General features: G+C 34.6%; 1 protein-coding gene across 3 annotated transcripts in view; it reads left to right on the top strand.

Moving 5' to 3' along the window:
* The window catches only part of thoc6 (THO complex subunit 6), a 31260-nt gene extending 6342 nt beyond the window's left edge, over positions 1–24918 (top strand). For 2 of the 3 annotated variants that reach the window (XM_089237372.1, XM_089237368.1), the window contains exons 3-13: positions 540–616; positions 3811–3862; positions 5964–6053; positions 7234–7279; positions 8863–8940; positions 10285–10387; positions 10612–10664; positions 13234–13302; positions 14033–14146; positions 17190–17315; positions 24337–24499. In XM_089237372.1, coding sequence (XP_089093498.1) covers positions 540–616; positions 3811–3862; positions 5964–6053; positions 7234–7279; positions 8863–8940; positions 10285–10387; positions 10612–10664; positions 13234–13302; positions 14033–14146; positions 17190–17315; positions 24337–24426 — 898 coding nt within the window. In that variant the 3' untranslated portion in view covers positions 24427–24499. Of the gene's footprint in view, positions 1–539; positions 617–3810; positions 3863–5963; positions 6054–7233; positions 7280–8862; positions 8941–10284; positions 10388–10611; positions 10665–13233; positions 13303–14032; positions 14147–17189; positions 17316–24336 lie in introns of all 3 variants that reach the window. The other variant, XM_089237379.1, reaches the window with a different exon arrangement.
* The last annotated feature ends 2530 nt before the right edge of the window (positions 24919–27448 follow it).

Below are 27448 nucleotides of genomic sequence, written 5' to 3'. Positions count from 1 at the left end.
TTTGAAAAATCTGCGAGCTCATCTCACTGGAATGAAAATCATGCATTTAATTTCTTGGAAGCTAGAACATATATAAAGTTAAATCACCAGCATATTTTGATTTCTGTAAAGGAATCTTTATTAAAACATACGAGAAACAGTTAATTAATGATGGGAAATCAACATCATTGATTTCTTCTCTATGGAATCAATTTCTGGTACTGAAATATTTTACAATATGCCGCATATTCATACACCAATCAGAAAATTTCGAAACAAAGAAAACATCAACTCAGCGCTCACTGTGCATATCTTTCAAATTAGTGTAGGCGTCTGTCATAATAGCCAGCTTTTTAAGTCTTTTCACCTTTTTTATTTAATTTTATCTTTCGATAAATGAAACCCATAGAGTTTCTAAACGATCATAAGGCTTAATCTCATCATTTGATTTTAATTTGTTGAGAAATGCATTGATTTCACTTTTTTTTTTTATCTTGTGGTAAAGTATTTTCTGTGTTTTTATAATTCTAGTTTATTTATGTTAGAAATATTTTTCACAGTCTTGCTCCTTTCTTGGAATGTGAAGATAATGCACGACCTGAGGAACAGCATAAGCAACCCATCTTCAGATTTTCTGGTAATCTTTTTTTTTTTATATAATTTTGTAGTACGACCGTTCCATATAATTTTAAAGAAGCAAAAACATTTACATGTAGAATCTTTAAAGAATGTGTGAAATTTATTTTTTACATCTGAGTTTTGAAATTTCATATTTTAGTTCAGTCGATATTAATCAAAACAATTTTAGTTTTTACTACACCCTGCATGTAACATGAATAAGCTCTTATGTGTGCCAATTCCTGTAGAGAGTAAAGTGATGTTGATCAGGTCCGTAGCCAGAAATTTCGTTCCGAGGGAAACTAGAGTGATAGAACAATAGATTTGGCCATCTTTTCCACTTTTTTTGGTCATTTTCTCACATTTCAGGAGGCAGGACCAGACTCCCAATCCCCCCCCCCACTCAGCCTTGATGCTGATGAATCTTTCTTTTGTTAACAAAAATTCAATAATCTTATATGTAACTACACATTTTTCAGAACTTTTTTCAAGTCTTACTTTCACCTAATACTGGTTCAAGCTGTGTTTATTTCTGCACTATCTATATTAGGGATCATTTAAGTCTTCATGACAGTATCTGGCAATATATTTTTCATACCTGTACAGCTTCTCTCTTTCTTTTGCTTTATGTCATGCAATGTTATACAGTGGAACTTCTCTACAATGATACTCGATATAATGATTAATTCCTCTACTATGATATTTTTTCAAATATTCTTTGGAACCACCTATAGTCTAATGTGAAACTCCTCTCAAAATGAATCAATATTCTTTACTACAATCAACCCCTCTATAACAATATTTTTTTGAGATTTTGAAACTGCTACAATGATATATTTTTTATATTTCGCTCGAAATATCCTTCAACATATTTTAGTTCTTCTCGGGATGTCATTGGTATTTGGTACATACCACCTCTCACAGAAAGTGTGGATGAAATTTTTGTTAGTCACTACTATTTATGCGATGCATCAAAATGCATTTCAATAAACCATCATCAACCAACTCTTACATCTGACTGAATTTTATTTATTAGAAAATCAATTAAAATTTTTTTGTGGTGAATATATATTCAGAAAGACATTTTTTTGGTGGTACTAACAATGCCAATTTAGAAAATGTATCAACAACAGCATTAATTTGATGGTACATGATAATGTTGCCTCTCAATGTAATTTTAATCCCTCTGCTAGGATAGTGTGTTTTTCCTTGGTCCACAGAATATCATTATATTGAGGTTTCACTGTAATTTCAAATGATTTTTTTTGTGTTATTAACTCTTATTAGTTATCACAAGGTGGATTTTTCCCTAATTAGTTAATATTGAACACTATGTAAAGTCATAATCCTGTAAACTTAAAGATACTTTTATAACGCAAAGATTATATGGGAATCGCAGGTATACACAGTGAATTTTAAACCTGACTCTCTGCATTCAATGCCAAGAACAGCTGGACTTGGAAATGTTGCCTCTTGATATAATGATAATCTCTACAACAATATTTTTTTGGGCAACAGAATATCATTATATCAAGGTTTCAGTGTAATTTCAGTTTAAATCAAAGTTTTTCCTTTCTCATTTGAAATCAATCTAGGTGTATGATGCTTCAAGAAAATACAGACATTTCTTGTATTTTATAAAAGTATGGTTTGGACATGATCTTTGTAAAATACAGACTGCTTTTATTCTGGTAACTCGACTGCGATACCTTGGCTAACGAAGATGATTTATTTTGGAATCACATTCATTGGCTGAAATCTTTGTAAGCCAAAACATGATTTTCCATAGAAAATTGTTTAATTCATTCCCAGAACTGCCCAAAATTTTAAAGTAACTTTCATAAAAAAAACTAAGAAGCTCTGTAAAAAAGACAAATACTGATTGCAGGCTGAGATAAACAACTTCACAATTGGATGAAGGAAGATGAAAACTGAACATCTTTTTATTTTACACTATGTACGCTATGCAGCCGGGTTCAAGCAGCCAGGCTGCTGAAGTTTTTAAAGAGGGGATGCTATGTGATACAGTTAGCTCATTTCTCTTTCACACACATGTAGATGGAAAAGAAAGTAATGGATATATATAAAGTAAAAATTACAGTGTGAACATTTTAGAAACATAGCTGTTCAGACTGTTCAGTTTGGAGTTGAGTCTCTCTATCCTACCCACTGAAATCATTTAAGTTAAGACTTTTTTTTCTTAAATGCATTTTCTTTTGGCTTAATTATTTATTCATTCGAAAATATCTCAAAATATTTTTGAAGGAGAAATAGAGGTGATTCCAAGGTAGAAATAAATTGAGCTTGCTCGATTAACAGTTACTCATTGCATTAATTTTGATTGGCACGAAAATCGTGCTCATGACACAACTAATTTACGTTAACTCATGTGTGCATATCAGCTAAAATATTCGTTAGATGAAGCAGTATTGAAAAACCTAAATAAAATCTTCATTAGCCAAAAAATTTTTAAGCCAAGACATTTCTTAGTCTGCATATCAAAATTTTGATTGGGCATGTAAACAAATTCATACAGTAAATGAGTATATTCAACCATATCTAACTCACACAAGACCTTCAATGTAATGTCCTTGAAAGTCTGTTTACATGTATTAAGTACTTTAGAATCTGTGCTAACATAAAGATGTTTTACATGCTTCATTGGTAAGTGATTTTAGTGTTTGAGTAGATAAGTCGAATAGAGTCCTGTTTTTTCAATTAAGTAGACACTATGTGCATGTGCCAGTGGGTTAGACCTCATATTAGCCAATAATCATTCACTAATTGCTTAATTATGTTGGGACAGATTTTGAAGCACTTGAGGACTTAGAATTTAGTTAACTACTTAATCACTCAACTCGTGTAAACAGGTCTTTACACAGAGAGTGTTGTGAGCATATTTGGACCTGTATGCTTTTGTGCTCCTAACAGGCATATTGCTTACTTTGTAAATACTGACATTCAGTTGTGAATTACTGGCATTAAATGGAAGTTTGTACAACTTTTTATTTTATTTTTGCCATCTTTTTTGTAACCTAGGATTTGTCCTGGCTTTTGCAACAAGATATGCATGTAGTACTTATTGGCAGGAATGGAATATATTCTGTAGATTCTAACAATTTTTTACAGATTCTGTCTTTTATGAAAATAAGATATGAGTGACATACATTCAAACATTATGAGAGTAATGTGTGAAAATGATTTTCATTACAGCTCATGATTCTCCTATTTATTCTCTTGCATCAACAAGGAAGCTTATAATCAGGTAGTTTTATTTATCTTTCATGTTTATAACATATTACAATCCATTTAAGATGATTCAGCTATGTAAAACTTTGGTGGTAGGGCAGCCAGAGTCTGTAAGAAATTTATGTAATATTCTAAAGCAGGAGTACACAATCTCAAGTCCTCGGGCAAAAAAAAAAGGCCTGCAGAGGGGTTCCATGGTATACATAAAAAATATATCAATCAAAACAACATGATAGGTTTGTGGCCTGTAATCGTTCACCGTCTCCCATATCTGCCCCACAGTCTGAAAAGGTGTAGCTATATTCTTATTCTAAAGGATTTTTAGGCTTTTTCATGAATTTGAAACCTGCTCATAATGTTTCTAGATACAGAAGCACTATCTCCTCTTATGGAGGAGGGGGGAGGGGGCACCACCAAAACAACTACACCAACTATGAAATAAAGTAAGCATTTTCCCTGTGCAGCATACCAACCTCCTAATGAGAGGCATGAGAAAAAGGCATTTGGAATTAGCTATAAACTATTGGTCGGAGATTTGATGGATGGAAATATTGCAATAAACTGTTTCTACTATATCTTCAAGCAGTGATTAACCCTTTCCACAGTTTTATAAATTTCTCTGATATTGCATTATAAATCACACAGTGGAATTCACTGTGTCCTCTTTGAAATGTTATACTTTTTTTTTTCAAGAAAAAGACTTTCTTCCGATTTTGTGCAGCCAATAGTGTACCCCCCCCCCCAACTCCAAGAACAATGGAAAACAGAGGAAAAGTAAAACTTACAACACTTTTTCTATTACTTATACTGTATGTATATTCCTTTACTACCCCAAAGAGAAGGGGGAAAAGGTAGATTTCAAACACCTTTTTCTTTGTCATCAAAATGTGAACAAGCTGACTCTGGTCACTGACAGTTGATCTGGCACGTTGAGGGTGGGTATATTCACATATTTAAGTGAAGAGCCCGCTTAACAAAATCTCTGGTCTTGTCATTATTGATGCAAAAGGTTATTAAGGAGGTGATATATCTTGGCATTGCCACAATACAAATCGTCAAGATAGAGGAGATTAAAAATGTGAATTCTAATATTCTCCTGGATTTAAAAAGTATAGAATAATTGAGAATATTCATTTTTCTTTTAAAAAATGAAAATATTTTTACTAATGTTGTTTATATTATGAAATATAAATCAATTTTTTCATTGCCTAAAACATTTAAATAAAGCAATTTTCGACATAATCACCCCCAATGATAACTTTTAGTTCGAGAATATTCTCTTGGTCATGATGAGAGGTTTTAAAAGTTTTATTATGAAGGTTTTGGAAACCTTGAAATTTTTTAAATCTAAATTTTGAGAAATTAGTTCAAAGAGTTAAACTCAAAGTTGATTCACAAAGGAAGCTATTTTTATACAATCACCTTCATTCTAAGAAGATACAAAACTGTTGTTTTCTTTAATGTACATACACTTAAATTTTGTATCGCTCATATTTCTTTAAAAGTTGTGCAATTCAGCCATAGCGGTTTCATTTTCTTGCTTTCAAACTTTAATATTGTGGGTTATAAACTTCGTTGTTTCGGTTTTCTTGACGGGGACAGGGAATATTCTTGAGAATGTTCTCTCGAAGGACTGCTTTTATAAATCATTCCAGAATATTCTCTGGAAGGACTATTATTAATAACTTGCAAATAATTTTTATTATTTTCGATAAGAATATTCCCCAGTAATTTACAAGAGTAGTCCTTCCAGAAAAAATTCTCACGGATATTATATATAACTATTATAAATAACAGGAAAATATTCCCATCAGGAATTAATAAGAATATTCTGAAGTTATTTATAATAGTAGGTTCTCAAGAATATTCCCTGTCCCCGTCAAGAAAACCGAAACAATGAAGTTTATAACCCACAATCCATATAGTTCCAGAGAATATTCTCAAAAATATTCTAAAGATTATTCTCGAGAATTTCATATCTCTAGGTGAGATATATCATAAATGCCAGAAACAAGCCTGGAAGTTATTTTACAAAGCAAAGAATTATTGTTGGCCTTTTTTCAGTCATGCAGAAATTGGCATATGTTATTATATACAGTGTTTGTTTTTATTTGTAGTGGTGGTGTTGGTGGAATTTGTGCATGGAAATGGAGTGATGTAAAGAAAAAGGAAAGGAAACCTGTTTGGTCTCTAGTGATCCCACAAGGGTGATAAAATTTGTTATGATTCCTCCTTTATTGAAACTATGTCTATTATCTGTCATTGTTTGTAATCCAAGGCAAATAAACATAAAAGACCATAACTCATGCTGATTTCATAATTTAAGTTTCAGTTGGCAGTGCCACCTGGGAACTGGAAATTTTCTACACTTATCTGGTTTGATGGTTGTAAGTTTGAATCATGAGAGTACAATGGATGAATAGCTTTTTGAAATTTACTCTGAAGCTGTAGGTTTCAACTCTGGACTTTTTAATCAAGTTATTTGATAGTTCGAAGAAATTATGTCAAGATTGTGACTTGTGTTTTATTCACTCTAAAAATGTAATCTAATTAGCCCTTGTGTACAAATGACAAAAACAGTAACAAATGATTAGAAATTTTGTTAATTTCAAGTACTAGAAATTGGTTATGTCAATTACTAAAATCAGATGCTTTCATGATTGAAGGTAAATGGTACTTGAATGCTATTCCCTCCCTAACTCCTTAGAGTAGGGGCTCTCAAACTGTGCCATGGTGCGCTACCACAGAGTGGTGATGCTGACAAGGGTTGTTTGAAGTGTTTTTTCATTGCACTGCTCTGGGGAGTTGTGGATAAGCGTTGATTAGGGAAAGGTAGTCCATCAGCAGCTAGACTCTCTACATGATAAACAGTTGAATTTGTTTCTTCAGATCAAATTTCTGATATCCAGTTTTTCATAATGAAACAATCCAAAGTTCCTACCACTGATCAGATAATTAAAAGGTATTAGTGGTTCGTTCTATTAATGGTGAAAATAAGAAAGAAAAGATAGTGTCCTGTAGCAAAATAGATGGAAGCAATCAAACATCCTAAACTATTTTGAATAATCAAAAGGTTTTTATGATTTTCCCAAATTCTTCAAAAATAATGACCTTTTCCAATTATTATGTCAGTTTTGATTTACGGTGGCATAATTTTGAGTGCCTTGGACATATCTGTTGAATACTTCTAACCCTTTTAGGTCACTCGAGGGACGTGGCTTGCATTTTCTCTGCACATGTAGGCACAACATTCTTTCCAGAGACCAATGCTTATAACAAAGCCTCAAGTGGCCACCTTAGATTTCACTGTATTGTATGATTTGTGAATGATTGGAAGGATCAATAATTTAAACATTTTTTTTTAAATTTTTGTTTTATCAATTTTAGGGATAGTTTAACAAAGCCCGAAGTTAATGCCATTGCAGTTGGAAAGGTTGGCTTTTAAAATTTTTTTATTTTCACACTGTTTTCTATTTCCAATTTGATATTTATTTACAGTAGAATCTCTTTATAATGGACACCCATGGGACAAAAAAAAACATTTTTCCTCACTAATAAATAGTGAAATACATTGAAGCCCATTCTATGGGATTTAAAAAGATGTCTTTCAATGGAAGGTGTCTGTTATGGAAGGTTTCACTGTATTAGTCATCTTACATTTTCATAAAAAAAAATTTATTATTTGTTTTAAAAATTGTTTCAGAATTGCACTTACAAATGTAAAGGTGAGGGGGATGCAGAAATATAGGAATAAGTGAGATGTAAAAATGTAGGAATTAGTGAAGTGTAAAACATGTAAATTAATATATTCATGGCAATGTATGGCCCCTAAATGCCACTGGAAGGTGTTAGATAGACACAAGATACAGAAATGATACAAGAACTGTGTAAAATGAAGAAAAAAAGAACTGTGTAATTGGTGGGAAAATGTTATGAATGTAATTTTCTTTATTTTACTAATGCAGGGCTCGTAAAATTTCAAGTTGTCCTAGCAAAAATTGGTATTGGCACCTTAAATTTTCTATGGGAAATTACTACATTGGAGTTTAAAGCCAACACAAAATTTTTCGAATTTATGTCAGCATGCCTGCCATAGTGCACATTCTTCCATGGAATTTCTAATGAATCGTTACATGTCGGTATGTGTGTTCTGAGTTTTATATGTGTGGTTCCTAACATATTTATGTTGTAAGAGTTGTGCTTGTTTCATTTTCCTGCTGGGGGGGGGGGGGGGTTTCAAACACAAGTTCGACTGCGAAAGATATAATACCACAGTTCTTCAAAATGTTGTTTCCAGAGTGAATTTTTCAATTTCAGTAACTTTCAGTCACATTGATTTTGAAAGTCGAGATATCACTATGTGTTCATTTCTTTTGCTGGTTTTTGAATCTTTGAGCAGAGAAATTTGTCACATCTATTTTCCCTATAGAGTTCATCTGCTGGGGATGGTGACCATTTTTCAAAAAAAAAAGTTAGTTCTTTCAAAATTATAGTTCTTTATCATCTTCACTTGTAATTGTTTTTTGTGTATATTGAGAGGTGTATCATCGACGAGTTGCCCAGTTTGAGGGTTAAAAAGTTGGTTTTTATTGCCTCTTGGGGTGATGTTATAATGAGAGATGATTAAATGATGCCCCAGGAAAAATGATCAAATATGAAAAAAAATATATTAAATTTTTTCACCATGGTAGCATGGCATGCCAATATGTTATTTTAATGAATTATTCAATTTTTGTGAAATTTTTATGGTTATCAAAGCATCAATTCACAAATACAGTGAAACCTGTCTAATACAGACACCATATGAGACAGAAACCTGTCTTGAATGGAATCAAAATATAGTTTCATTAACGATTGCTTTGATGTGTATCTTTATAAAACAAAAAACCGGTCTAAAATGGAATATTATTTCAGTCTCCTGATATTCTGTTTCTTACAGGTTCCACTGCATTATGCATATAATGATGATGAGATACATACATATTTTAATATGTGTAATTTATTTCTTTTTTCTAGGATAACGAAACCTGTATTTATGCTGGTTGTGGCGACAATAAAGTTTATTGCCTAGATGCTGAAACTGGAAAAATTAAGGTAATAATGTTATTGGCATAATTTGCTTGAACTTCCTTCCACAATATTTTGTTGTTACATCAGTATATTCAGGTAACCCAGGTTTATAAAACACCTACCAAAGGTTATTTATTGCTTCATTGGTTTGAAACCGACTCTGCCTGGTCAGAAGCTTTCCTATACCAGGTTTCTACCCTATTCAGGGAGATGAGCTAAGATGATTGAACAGTCTGTGCCACCAACCCCATCTCTTAGAGTGGAATCCTCAGGCTGGAAGCGTCTGTTGGCCTCTATGCTGAAACCCTGTCACCCTTCCCTTTGTGGGGGGGGGGGGGTGTGCATGTGTACAGCGTATGACCAACGTTCTCTTTAAGCTTCAAATGTGTGTTGTTGTGCATGACTGAAAATTCTGAATGCACAGTTGTTCCCAGATTCACATCATCATGCATTAACGTCATCTCTTCCTAAAAAGTTTTTCCCCCATTAGATACATATTGAATGAAGCTTGGATGCTTTCACATTGCGTTCTTAAAGAAAAATGTTTTCCTGAGAGAGTGACATTAAAAAAAAAGACAGATAGGACAGCATAAAGAAAATCTGCATTGTTTCCTCTTTTCTCCCTCCAAAGATTGTAGGGCATTACCATTGGAAAAGTTGCCTCTATTTATGTCATCAGTCTGGAAAAAAATTACAGAAAATGATACTTTAATAATGATTAGTTATTACTGGGCAAATTACTGTTCAGTGATAACTAATTATTAAAAAATCAGCTTGTGTTAACTAATGAGAGTTAATAATACAAAATCAATCATTTAAAATTATTTTTATGAAAAACTCATTAAAAAAATCACATAATTACAGCCGAATCTCAGTTAGTCACATGCAGCAGCCGAAGAAAAACTGAGTTATACCATAAGTTTGACTCATTGGAAATTCTGATTTTGGAAAAGAGGGTGAAGATTTGTTTAAAATAACAGTAAGTCAGGGTGATGGCAGCTCTGAAAAATCAGTCACAACACTAGAAGCACATTCAGACTGTTAGGTACACACACACTCACACTTCCGGCACAACTGAGTCGATAGTAAATTGCCTGTAGCAATAGACTAGAGTTATGCTCGGTTTGAAGGAAAGAAAGAAGTAAGTCAGGGTTTTCATAAATCAGAGTATCACTGTATCATTGAATGGTTGTGTACCTGAGATGTATTATTGACTAGCAAAAATCATATGTTTTTCTGAAATTGATATTTTTTCTCTTTAAATACCAAAAATATTTGAAAACGGAACAGGTAATTAATCACTATTGAATCAGTCAATCAATTTTATGTGCATCTGTGTAAATTTCAAACGTTTTTTCCCCTTTGTAGTTTGCATTTAGTGGACACACTGATTACATCCACTGTGTGGTAGTAGGGGCTAGTGGCACAGACTGTGTATCTGGAAGCGAAGATGGAACTGTTCGGATATGGGGTAAGTGTAATTATTTCAATGTTGTTTGTTGATTGATTCCAATAAGAGCTGTAATTTGTTTGAATTCAAAAAAGTATTGCAATATTCATCGATTTGTCTAAAAATGCACATAACTCTCAGATAACTTTAAACTTTTCATGAAAATGTTTGTAATGAAAAATAACGTGTTTCGTGTTTAAAAAATGAAAAAAAAAAGTTTTATTAATATTTTATGTTATTTTCAGATGCCAGGAAAGGAGGAAAAGAAGCTTCCGTGATCGAGCCTTATAAACATGAAGTATGTACAACATTACACTAATAATTCATAATTCATGTTTAATATTTCTTATGTGATTTCAGCATTAGTGTACCCATGTTTTTCCATATTTCACATTATTTTCTTTATCTCGTATTTACTGATAAGCCTATTTTCTTCCAAGTAATCCTATTTGCGGAAGGACACATTGTAGCTTACTGTGAAAAGTTAGCGAGACTAATCTTTTTTCTGCTCCAGTATTTTTATGATTAGCACTTAGACTCTGCTGATCCAAGATAACCAAGGATAGTTTATGCTATTTTGCTATGCATAAGTGGCATTTTGGATCATATTTTTATATCTCGTGTATGGTTCAAGAGTATATATACAGGGTGGTAACTATCGGCCGTCCAATAATTACACAAAATTCATGTGATTCCTTGTGAAAAACTAATATGGAAAAGTGTTTTCCTTTTTTTTTGATCTGACCCATAATTAATGAGTTATATCTCTTTGAAAATTGATGATGTCACTTTAAAATCCGGCCAAATTCACCAAATGTATAACTTGGCATTATAGACAATGTTAAAAATATATTAACCCTGCTATGCAGAAAACGAAAGAGATATAAAAACCAGTTTTTCCCTCGCACTTTTAAGGAAAGAGAAAAACTTTTTTTACAAGTCAGAACAGGTTGTTTGCATCCCACAAAGCTAGCTTCACAGAGGTTATAGATAAGCGTTAGTCTTGTTTTATTCTCCAGAAAGTACTGCGTCTAATTATTTATTGTTATAATTTGATTGCATTGAGCATACAAGAATATTGTGAGATGCACTTTATATTAGGTGAGTGCCACGGATCGGCCTTGCAAGCAGCAAGGTTATATAGTCAACGGTATCCAACGCGAAAGCACCCAAACCATAAAGTTATTTGCGACTGGACTGCCGATTGCGCGAGTCAGGGTGCGTATTACCACAACCAAATGTAGACGCTGTGCCAGTATCGTCCGTATGAACACAGGCTTTCGAAGATAACATGTTGTTGTTGTTTGAATCGGATCCAACGACCAGCAGTTGAGCGATCACCCGATCATTACACACGGGTGCAAGCACTTTCATCAGAAGATTATTTGCGAAGGAAAGAATTCTGTTAATGGCTGCTTCAACAGCATTCCAATCCGCGCACCTCAAGAAAAGAGGGGCCTCAGAAAAACGAGAAGAACAGTCGAATACCGTTATAGCGAAAATCTCGTTTTAACGAACATTTTTCTAATCCCTCAGATAAGTTTACATAGGAACAATGCAAAAACCTGGAATTCCTTTATAACAAAATTTCATTGTAACGAAGTGATTTCTCCGGTCTCTCTTGGAGTTTGTTACAACGGAATTCGACTGTTATTGAATTTTTCGAGATTTGGTCAGGTAGGGCCTCAAAAATATCATTTGGCCCGGGGACCCGCGATGCTCTCAAGACAGCCCTGTGTTTGAATCATAGCAGACCATTCAGTATATATTTTCTTGGTAGCAAATATCTTTTGCAGAATGTTTTCTGAAAATGTAATTTAAAAGGGAATGCCTCTTTAAACCTCCACACTTGTTTATCAATAAAGCCAAATAGTCAATAATGGTGGTTTTATAAGGTTTGACTATAGTTCTAATTGTTTTTCTATGGCTTTTTACACTCCTTGGTGGCATACCACTCTTCTAAATTATAATATATTTAAGAAAATGAGTTTATAATATCCAGAACAGATTTTGCTTAGTGGACCACTCTTGATGTCTGCAGACCAGTAGGTTCTCATATTCACTGGTTCGTAGGACCAGTGACTTTTATTTTTCAATTCTAATGCTGAATAAAAATTATTTTAATGACCGACAGGCACTGTATAATGACACCCTCCATAACAATATTGCCTGTATAACAACATTACTCTCTGCAAAGGTTTTTAACAGCTGGCTGATGTGAAGATAATTTAGAAAAGAGAGAAAATATATACAACTGCCTTTGCGGGGAATCGAACCCACGTCCTTTCACTTTCAGGGTGAACGCCGTAGACCACTAGACTACAAAGGCAATGAATGAATTACTCTCTGGACCCGATACTCTTTTTTTTTCATTATGTTAATATATTGCATCTAAATCTTCTATAACAATACCTTTTCCCGGTCCCTTGAGTGTGGATACATTGGCATTTCACTGGCTTTCACATTATAAACAATCAACGTAACATAGGAAAACTACACAAAATCCAAGTCATATGAATGGATGTATCTGACTGTATGGTATAAGGGTGTGAACATACTTCGTCCATATTTCAGATTCTGGAAATCCGCAAATCGGTTAAAACCCAAATTTCAAGGTAAAAAAAGTTGAAATTCTGGTTTTTAACCAATCAGAGATGACGCGGGTTTCTAGAATCTGAAATACAGACACTGTGTTCACACCCTCAGAAATGAAATTTTCAGACAGTCATAATCTGTAATGTGGTGTTTCTTCTCTGATATTAAATCCTATGAAATCGTTCATTTTAAATTGTCTTAGAACTGAATTTCTACTGTCAAACGTATGTTTGAGCACAATTTATGTTCACATTATGTATTTTTACTTGAAGCTGTCAGCGAGGCCTCAATTCGGAAAATGGATCGGTTGTGTCGCATTGGAGGATTCAGACGACTGGTTGGTAAGCAAAAACTTGTTCTTGATTTTTTTATAGATTTATTTTTTAATTTTATTTTCTTATTGCTTTTATTTTTTCCTCTCTTAAATTACAATAAATCTTGGAAGTTTTATTTATAGAATTGAGTTAGAACTTGATTAAAATGTTCATTTCTGCATCAAGTTTATACAGTCAACATTCATTATAAGGACCACCCTCTTCGTTCTATGAAAAACAAATGTTATATCAAAAGTTTGAAAAAAGTTTTAAAATAGAACTCCACACTGGAATTAATTAAAATTATTGAATTAAATAAAATTATTTTCTTATAATGTAGGCAGTTGAAAGTAGTAGGTTGGAAAATGATAAAATCGTGATAATTAATCACATGCATGCATCTATGTGTCGAATTCGCCAATATCAAAAATCAAGGTCAAGCCCAATTGTGGCAAATGACAAACACAAATTTTGTACATTTCTTTGCAAAAAAGAGGCGGGTACAAAGCAGAGTGCTTGGATGTTGGATTAAATGGTCTTTGTAGATCGTTATATTGGATGAAAATGAAAAAAATTTGGACTTATTGTGTACCGGTCATTATAATGGAAGGGTCACAATAACTTAGTCATTGTAACAAGTATTCACCATAACATGTATGTGAGTATGGTTGTTTAAAGTTGACACCTTTTTGAAGTATATTAATGTGTGTTCACATTCATGGGAAGGTTTTTCTTTAAAGTTGAATTTCCATTTTAGGCATGTGGTGGAGGGCCAGCCCTTGGTATATGGCACCTTAGGTCTCTTGCTCCTGCCACTTGTCTCTCCAAAGCTGACTCAACATTCCATGTCGTTCATTTCCATGATGGCACTGTAAGTAGTATTTACATTTCTAGAAAATAATGTCTAGAATGGTTATTGTACCAACTTCCCTGTACTGTTTGTATCCAAAGTGGCATTGAATGCAGAGAGTCAGGTTTAAAATTCACTGGATATTTGGTGATTCTCATAATCTTTTTTTAAAAATATAATTTTTAAGCTTACAGGATTGTGACTTTACATAGTGTTCAGTGATAACTAAGTAGGGAAAAAATCAGCTTGTAGTAAGTAATGAGAGTTAATAATACAAAAAGGATCATTTAAAATTATTTTAATGGTTGATGCAAAATTTCGATAAAATTGCATTAAAAATTATTTTCATGAAAAACTCATTAAAAAAATCACATAATTACGTGAAATCTTGATTAGTCAAATATGCAGCAGCCGAAGAAAAACTTTTTGTCACTGTTAGTTTGACTCATTGGAAATTCTGATTTTGGAAAGTAGGGAGAAGATTTTTTAAAAATAACAGTGCTGTTTACGATTTAGATAGACTGTTAGGTACACACACAGTTACACTTATATGAAATCAAAATTTTCATAGAAATACAAGAATTCAAAAGCAATGCAGTCATAAATAAAAAATCTAAAATCAGTTGATCTGCCTAATTTAATTTTGTGCCTTGTTGGCATTGGAAAAGAAGTCACTTAGTCAGGGACACTGAAAGTCAAAAATGTTTGGTATTGCTCGGATAATGAACACATAATGTTCACTTGAGTATGTTTGAAGACCATTTTTGTCTCACATTCAACAAAAATGTCCCGTTTTTGCTAAATCAGCCATCGTCCTAACTGATGGTGAATGAGCTATATTTGAATGATGATTGGTGTTGCTGAACAGTACCATTCAAATGACTGGTGTTACTTTAGCAACATGAGCACATATGTTCCGACATTCTTGCACTATGTTACTGTTCACCCAGGTCTGTCTTAAAAGCATCAGAGGTCCTCAGACAAAGTGGTTTTTCTGAGGAATTTCCCCCCCCCCCCCCCCACCTGAATAAAAATATCTTCCAATCAGTTTACATACTGTAACTAGATTTGATTATCATGAGAGTCACATGCATCAAAAGGGCAGATAATAATAATACTGTAAATTATAACCAATTTAAGATACAGGACTGAACTTAGGCAGCTGCGCAGCTGCAGCCCCCACATAGAAGGGAGTTGATAGGGCCCCAGCCCGGGATGAAAAGATAATAATCCATTATTATATATATATATATAATAATCCATTATTATATATATATATAATAATCCATTATTATATAAATATATAATAATCCATTATTATATATATTGCTATGAAGAGAAAGGCCTGTAAAAAATCCTTGTTTGGGTTGGGGCTGCCCAATTGCAGGATTTGAGGTCCATGGCCACACAGGGCTTCAATGTATCGGGGCTGTAAAAATAGATCACAGATCACCGTACATGGGCTATATGTTTCACTGTGACTGCCTAACAAATTCTGTTAAATTTTAAACGTTTGTATAACACATCGTTGCGGATGAATAAATACCAAATGAAATTGTTAAATGTTTTTTACATGCCCGGGTTGAGCATGTAGCTGAAAGAAATACATGCCTGTCCACAGATTTTAAATGCCTTGGGCAATGGATCCCTGGCTCATACAGTACATACTGTATTATGAGTAGACTTACAGACGTGTATACAACACTTGTATAAATGACATATATGAATTTTAAGTGGGAAACAAATTATTTTCTATAAAAAAAATGAAACTTTACGTAATTTATATTTTATATTTTGCCTCTCATTTTATTCCCATTTAAAAAAAAATCTTTTACAAATGGTGTCCTTGTTTTTTTTATATCTTGTTGATAGAGTATTCGAGTACTTTCTTGAGATTTTGATAACTTTCCATTTTATCTTGATAATTTGTTAATTTTTACTTTCAATCTAAAACTTTTAACTTTTGCTTTGACATTTGTCAAAAATCTGCATAATCCAATCAACATTTATACTGACGTTTGAACATTGTTTTCATTATCAACTGAGTAAAAGCAAAATGACTATTTCAACAAAGCCAGACATATAGCAAAATATTTGTAAGCACAGGTGACAAAGTTTATTGGCATCGTCAGTATTTATCTAAGGAACTAGAGAGGAGGGAGGGAAGAAAGAAAATCTTAAATTATGTATGCCATACCTTCAACTCTTAAATGCTCAATTTTTTTTTCACACTTATAATAAATTTCATACTTAATAACTTCTATTGAAAGCCAGAAAAATCATTCAAAACAATCTATTTTAAATTGTACTACTTATACAGGGTTTTATTGATGATGTGCGTAGCCTCAAAAATTTCATGTTTAATAAATGTATTGATATAATAGTACTTTCCTATTATATAACTACCTTCTTTGTGATTCAAACTACAGTAAGAAAAAAATTTGGATCGCAAACTTCAAGGTAAATAACAATACAAACACAACATTTCAACAAATTAGCAAAATCACAGACACTTGTACTCTGCAATAAACAAAAAGTTGTTGTCTTTAATTGGGACATCTACCTGCAAAGTCAAAATGTAGAAGGGATAGATTATTACCTCAACTTATATGTGCAAAGGTGATTTTAATTTTTATCTTCAAACTGGCTGCTGTAATGAATGTTTAAAGAACCCTTTGCACTTACGCAAAGGTAAGCATTTGAACGCTTCAGATCTTTTAAATTTGTTTTTTAAAAGCCATTTCATGCTCGAAAAATTTGAGTTAAGGAAAAATTTCAATACTAAAATGATATTGAAGGTTCTGTGGTCACATGGAAACCAACTTAAACAGATATTTCACTCATCACAATTCAACTTATGGCTAATAGACTGGAATGGCTTGAGAAATTCATAAAAAACCATCAATTATATGGAATCTTTAGATGAACAAAAATCACAAAGGTATAACAAGAGGTTCCTATTGAATGTTGTATAATTCATCATATTTACATACGTAATGTGGATTAATGTGAATCATGTAATTATTTATATTCATTACAGTATGATCTAATCTCTTTCATTAAGGTTGTATCAGGAGGTTCTGATCCTTGTATAAATCATTGGTCATTCAGTGGTGAAGTGATAGCGGAAGTTCCAACATCAGCTTCAAGTGTGTTTGGTATTGATATCAGTAGCAGTTCATCAAAAAAGGTGAAATATTGCTTCATCTTATTTTGTTTCAAGATTTTTTCCTATCTGAAGCTAATATGATATAACAATTATAATTTTAAGGATTATACAAGAATCTTGCTATTATAAGTAATTTTATAGTGATTGTCAAACACACATTTTTGGAGATTCCAAAAATATGTGTTTATAGTGAGTTGAAAATGAGGAACCTTATGCTATGTAACATCAACTAAATTCTTGAAAACACCAGTTTTTCCCTCTTTCCTCAAGATTTAAACTAAGGATGATCATCGCTTACCTTTGGTGCATATGCTTTATATAAATATTATTCTTAAGTACTTCTATCTAAGGATGGACACAGAAAAGCCACATTATTTCGTCCTTTTTTCAATTTTTAGGCTTTACGTTAATGAAAGAAATGAAACTTTTGACTTTTGTTATAACCTGTGACTGACAGACCATGGTCACCATCTTTCACTGTCAGGCTTATTTGACAGAAAATTAAAGTTTAAAGTCGCTTTATAATGTTGGATAAAAAGCATGCTTAAAAATTCCAGATGGAAAAAAGTGAAATTGAGAAGTGAGATAATTAAGAAATTTAGTTGTTCAGTTCTTTGCTAAATCATTTTAAGAATACAAAATATATTGTATCTTTGGGAAAACATTTTAAAGAATTGATTGCTGTGAGCCAAAACTCAACTGAATTGGAAATCCAATGAAAAATCATAATTTGAAAATCGACGGGATTGCTTACAAATTCGCAGATGACGTGAAACTAATGGGAGTAATCAGGAATCAAAGCGATAGGGAGTTGCTCCAAACCAACTTAAACAGGATCGCAGCATGGAAAAATGAATGGAGCATGACTTTTAGCGTTGACAAGTGCATCGTCACTCATTTTAGTTCGAACAACCCACGTTTCTCTTACGAGTTGAATGGTGTCTCTATCCCGATGCAACTAGGGTCACCGATTTGAGAATTCTCATTGATGAGCTGCGTAGGTTTTCTGAATATTGTTCAGCTATTGTCAAGAAAACAAATAGAATGCTTGGTCTCATTTTCAAAAAGGTCTCTTCGTGTTCTCCTAAAGTCATTCTTCCTCTTTTCCGAGGCTTAGTTCGTCTTGGACTGGAGTATGCTGTAGGGTTTTGGAGACCATACCTACAGAGGGACATAGACTTGGTTGAAGGAGTGCAGAGAAGAGCTACGCATGTCCTTATTGGCACACTGGGCTTGAGTTATGAAGAGAGACTTCATTTTATGAATATGTTTACATATTGGATGAACGCAGGTGTTGGGGAGATATGCTCGAAGTGTTCGAAATTTTCAACAGGATGGATAGGATGGACCATGAATTATTAGTACACCGTCAATTGACTGCTTTTACAAGGGGGCACTAGTATCGATTGGTAAGGGACAATGCAAGGTTATGATAAACATGTTGGGGTAAATTGAAAAGTTATCCATACATAGAATAAGACAACCATGAGTATTCTTATGAGTCATATATTGTGGTAATACAGTCGAATCTCGTTATAACGAACACCAAGAGACTGGAAGAATCACTTTGTTATAACGAAATTTCGTTATAAAGGAATTGCAGGTTACCTGGCATTGTTCCTATGTAAACTTATTTGGGGGATTATAAAAGTGTTCGTTAAAACAAGATTTTCGCTATAACAGTATTCGTTAAAACGGAATTCCACTGCATATGACATCCATATTTATTATGGGCATCTTTTTCTCAGCCACCTTGGTGGGCATTTTGCCCGTTGTGGCCTTGTATTTGTATAATCCTGTTCATTCTCTAATATTAGAGTAAAATGATCTAAAAGATCATTATAGTATACGTGAATAATTCCAAAGTTCTATCTGATGGAGCAGAAAAAAGAAATTTGCTTATAACGACAATAGTCTGTTATAACAACAATTTTCCAAGAGTTTGGTAAGCAAGTCACTTAATGATCTAGAAATGTGTGTCTGGTCACTACTTGAGGGATCTCTAAATGTGTTGCGGGCTACTTGAGTGATGTAGAACGGTACCATGGGTCATTAAAGTTAGTGTGAAACTGTGTCGCAGGTCACTTAGTTATCTGCAAATGTGCCACAAGTCACTTAAGTGATCTGAAAATATGTCATAGGTCACTTCAGGGATGTGGGACTGTGACCACAAAATGCTTAAAGCGCTCTGGAGCTATGTCTCAGGTCACTTAATGATCTGCAAGTATGCTGCAGGTCACTTAAGTGATGTGTGGGACTGCATCACAGGGCACAAGTGATATGAAACTGCCATTCATTTTTACAAAATTAGGTTTGAGATTGCGGATGATATCAGATGACTCCGAAGGCCCCATTCTTTCTGTGGGCCATGAGTTGGCCCACTTGTATGTCTTAAAGCATACGTATGCGCTTGCTGAAAGGTTAAAGGAATACAATGGCAAGCTTGTGATTGCAACATTTTAATTGCATTTAGGGTTTTTGTATACGTCATTGCAAGTGACCAGACAAAGACACATCATCAACAAACAAACAATTTATTAGGCCTCCTAACAATCAAAGAATTCTGAACAGAAAAGTTCATCCCCTCTTTCAAGAGTTGGAAATTGCAAGTGGCAGAGGCAAGACCACTAGTAATCAGTCCTTTTGACTGCAAGGTGTGATTAGTCTGCAGCAGGGGCCGGTCAGCAAAGATGAGTGATCAGTGACGGCAAACCTGTAGGGTCTGCTCTGCAGCAATGAGTCTGTAGGTCCAATCTGTGATAATGAGTCTGTAGTGTCGAATCAGTTGCGATGGATGCCTAGGCCCCGATGGTATGATTAATTCATCTGATGAAGACATAGCAAGTGTGTTCAAGAACAGCAGAGTAGTCCATCGTAGTAGGTCAACATGATGAATCTATCTGACAAATCAGCATAGGCAATTTATGGTGGAGGTGGTCCTCAGAGAAAAGGAGTTCGGTCCATGTATTTTTCAGAGATCTCAGCAATGATTTGGCAAATCGCTTCTGGGGATAGAGAACTCAAAGCACACTAGCAGTGCTCATACTGCTAGTGTGTAGAACTAAACCTTATACAAGTTAAAGCACTCCAAAGTGCCATCTAGTCTAATTTGCATACTAGGAAGAATTTCCCTCTTCGCAATAGTGCAGTGGCGTAGCCAAAAAACGTGTGTTGACATGAAGAAGATGACGTCACTTTTTGAGAGATGTGCGATCTAGGATCGGAGATCATCACACGATCCAGGCTGACATCAGAGTATGAGGATAGGGGGAATAACAAATATCTACACGTAATATTGGACTCAAGTATACTACTAGTACTACTAAACCACACATGCACCTCAGCCATTATTCCTTTGAGGAATTTATAACGAATTGGTGCATGGTGGAATGTGTGTGTGCGTCTCGTTAACGTAATGTGAAGTTTGTTTCTGCGTAAGCCTTTTTATGTGTAGTGCTGCCATCAATTTTTGTAACTATGAGGGAACTGTAATGATTGAATATATGTGACATTGTAGGCCTGTTGCCCTCTTTGGCGAGAGGGAGAGGTCTACTACCCTCTCCCTTTTTTTTTTTAAGGGGAAGATTGCTTGGTAGTTGGGAACCACAGAAAACGAACTTTAGCCGACCACCACTGTGGCAACATTGGGGTTTCAACCCAGGTCCTTGCGAGGTGAGTCATTTGCTATGACCAATCGACCACCTCAGCAAAATTACGTATAAGGAGTATGTGAAATCTGTCCTCCTTCCTGTTGATGGTCTAAAAATAGCTTTTTGAGCAGTTCAGCGATAGTGCCTGGAGCTTGTTACAGAGAAAATGTTTCGCCCTAGGTGCCTAAGTACTATAGTTGCTCTGATACGAACAAAACTGGGAAGGGGGTGCTCTAGTGTTGTTAGACGTTCCGCAGGGTGGGATTACATTGGATTTTCATGAATTATTGGCAAACTCAGCAACCTCATAAAGTTTTTTGCGGAAGTAGGGGAGGCTCCTGTGTGTCCCCAGTGCCCTAGGTTACAGAGCCTATGAGGTGATGTATTTAAATGAACATGCAATTTCATTTTTTTGTAAATAAAAAAAATTTCATTTTTGAGTTTTTTTTATATTGAACTATGATTATGTTAATGCAAGATTCATTGAAAGACTGGTTATTTGTGGAGATGAAGATTACAAGGAAGAAAATTCATCACTGCCCCCACGGGGACTCGACCCCCGGTCTCTCGCTTGCCGGACGAGTGCTCTACCATCTAAGCTATGGAATAGATAGAATATTTCAACCTTGGAGTGTATATATATGTTGAAAGGCACCGTACATGGACGGCGTCAACAATCAACTAATAGCTCGTGAATGACAAAGGCCAACCAGATGGCCATATGCATATGGAAACGTCCTCTCCACTTGTCAATACAAGATTCATCGAAAGACTGGTTATTTGTAGAGATGAAGATTACAAGGAAGAAAATTCATCACTGCCCCCACGGGGACTCAACCCCCGGTCTCTTGCTTGCCGGACGAGTGCTCTACCGTGGGGGCAGTGATGAATTTTCTTCCTTGTAATCTTCATCTCCACAAATAACCAGTCTTTCGATGAATCTTGTATTGACAAGTGGAGAGGACGTTTCTATATGCATATGGCCATCTGGTTGGCCTTTGTCATTCACGAGCTATTAGTTGATTGTTGACACCGTCCATGTACGGTGCCTTTCAACATATATATACACTCCAAGGTTGAAATATTCTATCTATTCCATAGCTTAGATGGTAGAGCACTCGTCCGGCAAGCGAGAGACCGGGGTTCGAGTCCCCGTGGGGGCAGTGATGAATTTTCTTCCTTGTAATCTTCATCTCCACAAATAACCAGTCTTTCGATGAATCTTGTATTGACAAGTGGAGAGGACGTTTCTATATGCATATGATTATGTTGTCTCAGAAAGGGATTCCCGCCCCCCCCCCCACATGTCAAATCAACATTCATCACTACTAAGAAGCTTCGTGCCAATGTTGACATGTCTAAAATCATAATACATATCATCATACAGTGGTGATAAAAAATTAGAATTTAAATAAACGTTATCTCGCAAAACATGTAACCAATTAATTTTTTCACTTATGAATAATATTATGAAAATTATGTAAATGGTCATCATTTATTATGTTTTATTATTTATGTAATTTTTCACCTGTAAATAATTGGTAGTACATTTTTTGTAAAAACCTCAAAATTTAAGACAAACCTGGCACGTTTGGCGATGGCTCCGATCGATTGGCAACATCATGTCCCTAAAAACTTTGAGATTTTTCTCAGACTATACAAAAGCGCCACCAAACTGGAACTAGAGTTGTAAGACAAAGCATTATCTCTCTGTAGGTTGCATTCTATCTGTAGGTCACCTTCCGTCAAGATATCTACGTGTAAATATATATATAGCTGTTCTGGAATAAATCTATAACATCCTGCATTTTGTTTCATCCTCTGTGCATTTCAAGAACTTGTGAGAGAAATTATCAGGAACAATATTATCATCTCATAGAAATATCTATTACAGGAATTGTTAAAATTTTGAGTCACTAGTATATATAGTCATATTATTGCTACTAGAATACTTTTTTGTTATTTTTGACAAAATGCAGTGAATTCGACCCATCAGTCTTTGATTGTATTGAATGTCTGGGTGCTATAAATGTTTGTAGTCTGTCAGAATCATTTTCAATCCTCAGCTTCCTAAGCTAGGGATGCTTGGCCGAAATTGCAGTAGTTAAGAAACATATATTTATGGTGGTCCATATTAATCTGCAACATTCGGCCATTGTTTCTTATGTGTATCTAATAACTAGGGTCAGGCCTGTCATTTGGGGGGGGGGCGGGCAAAGGACGTTGCCCCCCCCCACCCCGGCTTTAGAAAATACACTAGAAATGGTGTATATATATATGCAAATGTACAGGGTGTTTTGTTAATGAGCGGACAAACTCAGTGGGTTGTTAGTAGACATCAAGAGGAACAAAAATTGCAATGGAACATGGTGTCGCAAACCACGTTGAGAGGGTGAAAATCATGAAAAACGCATGCAGGTTTCGTCATACTGGAACGACAAAAAGTTTAATAATGACTTCCAAAAAGATTTATTTGATTAATTATTACAAGAGTTGTTGGAAGTGTTGGCTGCTGACGTCATTGCACAGTCTACAGCGACATAAAAACGATTCCTGGATGCACTCAAAGATACCAGGTATGCTTTTGATGTCTGTTGCAGTGACAACAATCTGCGCTATGAGATCCTCTGGTGTCCACTGGCATCGCATAAACGAGTGATTTAAGGTGACCCCATAGGTAAAGTCACACGGATTGAGATCCGTGAACAACAACTAACTGCTACACGTGCTTACTACAGCAATAGCGCTAATTTATGTCGTCCACAGCATGTGGTCCTACTCCAAACACATGAGTTTCACGATGCTGCTTACATCAGATATCATGAGCGAACCCACTAACACATTCTGCAATCAACTGATATCCACCTTTCGTCTCTTTTGGAGTCGGAGCCTGCATGCGTTTTTCATGATTTTCACCCTCTCAATGTAGTTTGCGACACCATGTTGCATTGCAATTTTTGTTCCTCTTAATGCCTACTAATTATCCTCTGAGTTTGTCAATTAACAGAACACCCTGTATGTATATACACATATACACACATGCATTGAGTACATTTTCTTTGCCCTAAGAAAAAGTTCAAATGACGGCCCTGAGACTAGGGTGCAGATTTTTATGACCTGGAGATGAGAAACAATGTTGCTGATAGGTTAAAAAATCTGAAATTCAGGTTTTTTAACCTATCAGCAATGTTGTTTCATCTTTAGGTCATAAAAATCAGTAGATGTGTTATTAGTAACGCTGTACTAATAACACATCTTCCTAAAAAAAAAATTTTTCCTACCTTGTTGGGAGGTAGTATCTTTATTAAAAACTAGAATTTAGTTGAATTGCTTATGCGTAAGCTGTTTTATACTTGACATTGCCGCTTATTATTCCATGTTGTTTCTTCAAGGGTCTTTGTGCTTCTGGGACAGGTCACCAAATCGACATATGCTCAGACTTCAGATTCAAAGACTTTTCACTGTCTTTTTCTTCAGGTTAATGTGTTTTGAAAAGGGCTGTTTTATATCCATCATCAATCATTTGCTTTCTGGTATTAAAATATTTTTTTTTCTTGAAATGGTTTTAGTATTTCTTCTCAGTGGAAGGTAATTCTTGCATTTGACATACTACTTTGAATTGCTTAGTATTGATTAGGGTCATTTTAAGTATCAGTAGATAAATAGATATGGCAGCTAAAGGGGGAAAATGAAGAGTACAGTAAAACTCCTCTTAACAGTCACCTGCTCTTTTATGGCCAAATAATAATTTCCCATTGTATAATAAAAGTATGCCTTTCAAACCCCTCTTTCACAGATTTCTTTTTGTCCCGCCGGTGTAAAATACTAACAGAGGTTTTATTGTGCTATTGACATTGTGTGTTAAGCATATTCATCATTTATATTTGTACAAACCAAAATGTATCAATGAAACTAAATAGACATTTTGAAAGTTTTAATGAACAATTAAGAAGTAAATAAATTCTTTTTTCGTGTAAATGTTTCTTATGATACAGTTGGTCCCTCTATATTGATGGGTTTCAGATTTACTGTCATTCAAATTAAAAAAACTTTTTTAGAAAAACGTTGCATGGAATTTGAGCTCTATGGTCCAGGATATTTATCTTAGACCATAAGAGTTCAAAGCTGATTAGAATGAGAATCCTCTATATCAGCGGTTCTCAACTGGTGCTCCGTGTGAACTCCCAGGGGCTCCGCAACCACTTGAGGAAAATAAAAAAAAAAACCAGTAAATTTGAAAAAAAATTATTATTAATATTTTTGAGTAATAAAAATAAGTCAGTAACTTTGATGAATAAATAAAAAAATAGGCCTACGGGGCTGCGCCATAGAAATTATATACATGAAAGGGCTCCCTTGGTCAAGAAAGGTTGAGAACTGCTGCTCTATATACTTCCTACAGGGCTCCCACTCATTTTTGGTAACCACTACTTTTCCTACTTTATGGTAAAATGTCCTACTTTTGTCCTACTTTCTCGGTTTTGTCCTACTTTTCTACCAAATGCTATCGACAAAATTTGTGTAATTGATTTTGATTGAGCAGGAAATCAATGATATATTGCCAAATATTATACAAATGTTGGAGAATGCAATTAATGATTCTGCCAAAGCAGAAATTGTATCGTTTTTAAGGTTATTTGGGGGTGTATGTGAACCATTTGGTTGATTAATTTTTCATTTGCTTAGTTTGAGGGTTCAACAAGTATAGTAGTCATTAAAAACTTCTGTCTGGATGGAAAAAATAATTTTGTATTTATTACTTCATGGTCTTGGACAGTAACTAACATTCATCATTCAAAATTATGGTGCAAATAGGTGAGACAACAGTTTGCATTTCAAAGCAGTTGGATACATAGGCCTATTCTAGGTTTAGTGATTCTGATGCTACCCAATAGCATTCAGTGGTCGTCTGTATTTTTAAGGCATGAGGAGGCATAAACAATATTTACAATGCTCAGCAAAGAGCTAGAAATGGAAGTGCTTCATTTTTCAAAAATTATTACGCTGGCATTGAACAGTAAAATGTGAACAAATCCCTTTAAAAAATGGACAATGCAGTAAAACTATCTGGTTCACCTTGCTGTTATATGAGGAGAGACAGAAAATAATTATCTGTGGTTGCTAGTACACTGTTTTGGCCAAAAATTGGTTTTGTAACCAAGTCATTTTGCTTTGGCTTGAGTCAATCTTATAGGAAACTGAAATAGTGCTATGAGAAAAAAAAATTAATTCAAAATTTAAAAAAAGTTTGAATCATTTGAATTTTTTTTTTCCCCATGGGGTTTTTTCTCATTATGCTATAATTATGTTGTCTCAGGGGGGTTACCCTCCCCTATCCTACTTTTTAGTCCTGCATTTTCCTACTTTTCCTAATTTTTTGAGTGGAGCCCTGTTCCTAACACAACCATCAAAAGAGAAACTCTAGGGGCAAAAGACTTGGTGGTATGCATTTATTTCACTAAACTTTTCCCTAACAATAGTTGCAGACCTGCCAACTCTCTGGATTTAGGCGGGAGACTCCGGATTTTACATCCTTCCTCCTGCTCTCCGGATTTTGGCAGAAAATTAGATTTTACAGAGCTTTCACGTTGTCATGACGTCAATGACTGCCGTTGTCGTTAGGGAAAACACCCACAGAGGACAGCTGTGGTCATTTCCATCGAGCAGCCGTAATAAAAAGTTTTGGTGACCTCATTTAAGCAACTGTGTGTGGTAAAGATGTGACTTTGTTTACATAGCGTTTATCAGCAATCATTTATCAGGGGCATGACCAAAGCTGTGTTAAAGATCTTGAGCCGCTTTGGGCAAAGGTTAGTTGCCGAAATTCCTGTATAATCGTTATTGTTTTCCATTAGCAGCCGTGCGGTAAACACAAGTTTTTTCGTCCGCAACTTTGCATTTTGAAGCTTTTTAAATTATTTCCTCTGATTAAATATGTCTTCAGAAAGAAAATATAAAACTTTAAGCTATATAAAGCTAAATATAAAGCTTTTAACAGTTAATATATCTAAGATTATCAATCACTGATAGCATTCACGTTAGGAAACACTTATGTTTTATGAACAGTATGTAGATGGGATAATGCTTTTCCAGTCTGTCAGGCTTTGTTTCTTCTAATTGCTCTGACTGAAAGTCAAATTTTTGATGCCCTGTGAGACACATCTTTACATCCATTGACAAGAAGCTGCAATTAAACCGGTTGATTGTCTTTGATTTTTCTGATCGAAAAAGTATAAGCACAAGCTATGATCATTGGTTGGTTGGCTGTTGAAAAATTTTGTGTTTTCATCTTTTCAAAAGTTTTGAATTACAAATTCAAAAAATTATTATTTTTGAATTTGGTGTTCAGTTATGACACCACCTGCTGATGTTGGGAAAACATTTCGTAAAATGAACTCGCACCACTTCTTGTCTATCCACTTCACCAATTGCATTTTGATAATAATTTCCAAAATTTTTGAGAGGCAGCATGCCAAACTCACTGAACGATAATTGGAAACAGCT

Source organism: Pholcus phalangioides, unplaced genomic scaffold, assembly GCF_987345545.1.
Source record: "Pholcus phalangioides strain wild (caught in Gottingen) unplaced genomic scaffold, Ppha-v1.0 ptg000002l_1, whole genome shotgun sequence".
NCBI lineage: Eukaryota > Metazoa > Arthropoda > Arachnida > Araneae > Pholcidae > Pholcus > Pholcus phalangioides.
The sequence above is the reverse complement of the archived record's forward strand: the minus strand, read 5'-3'. Positions and strand labels throughout refer to the sequence as shown.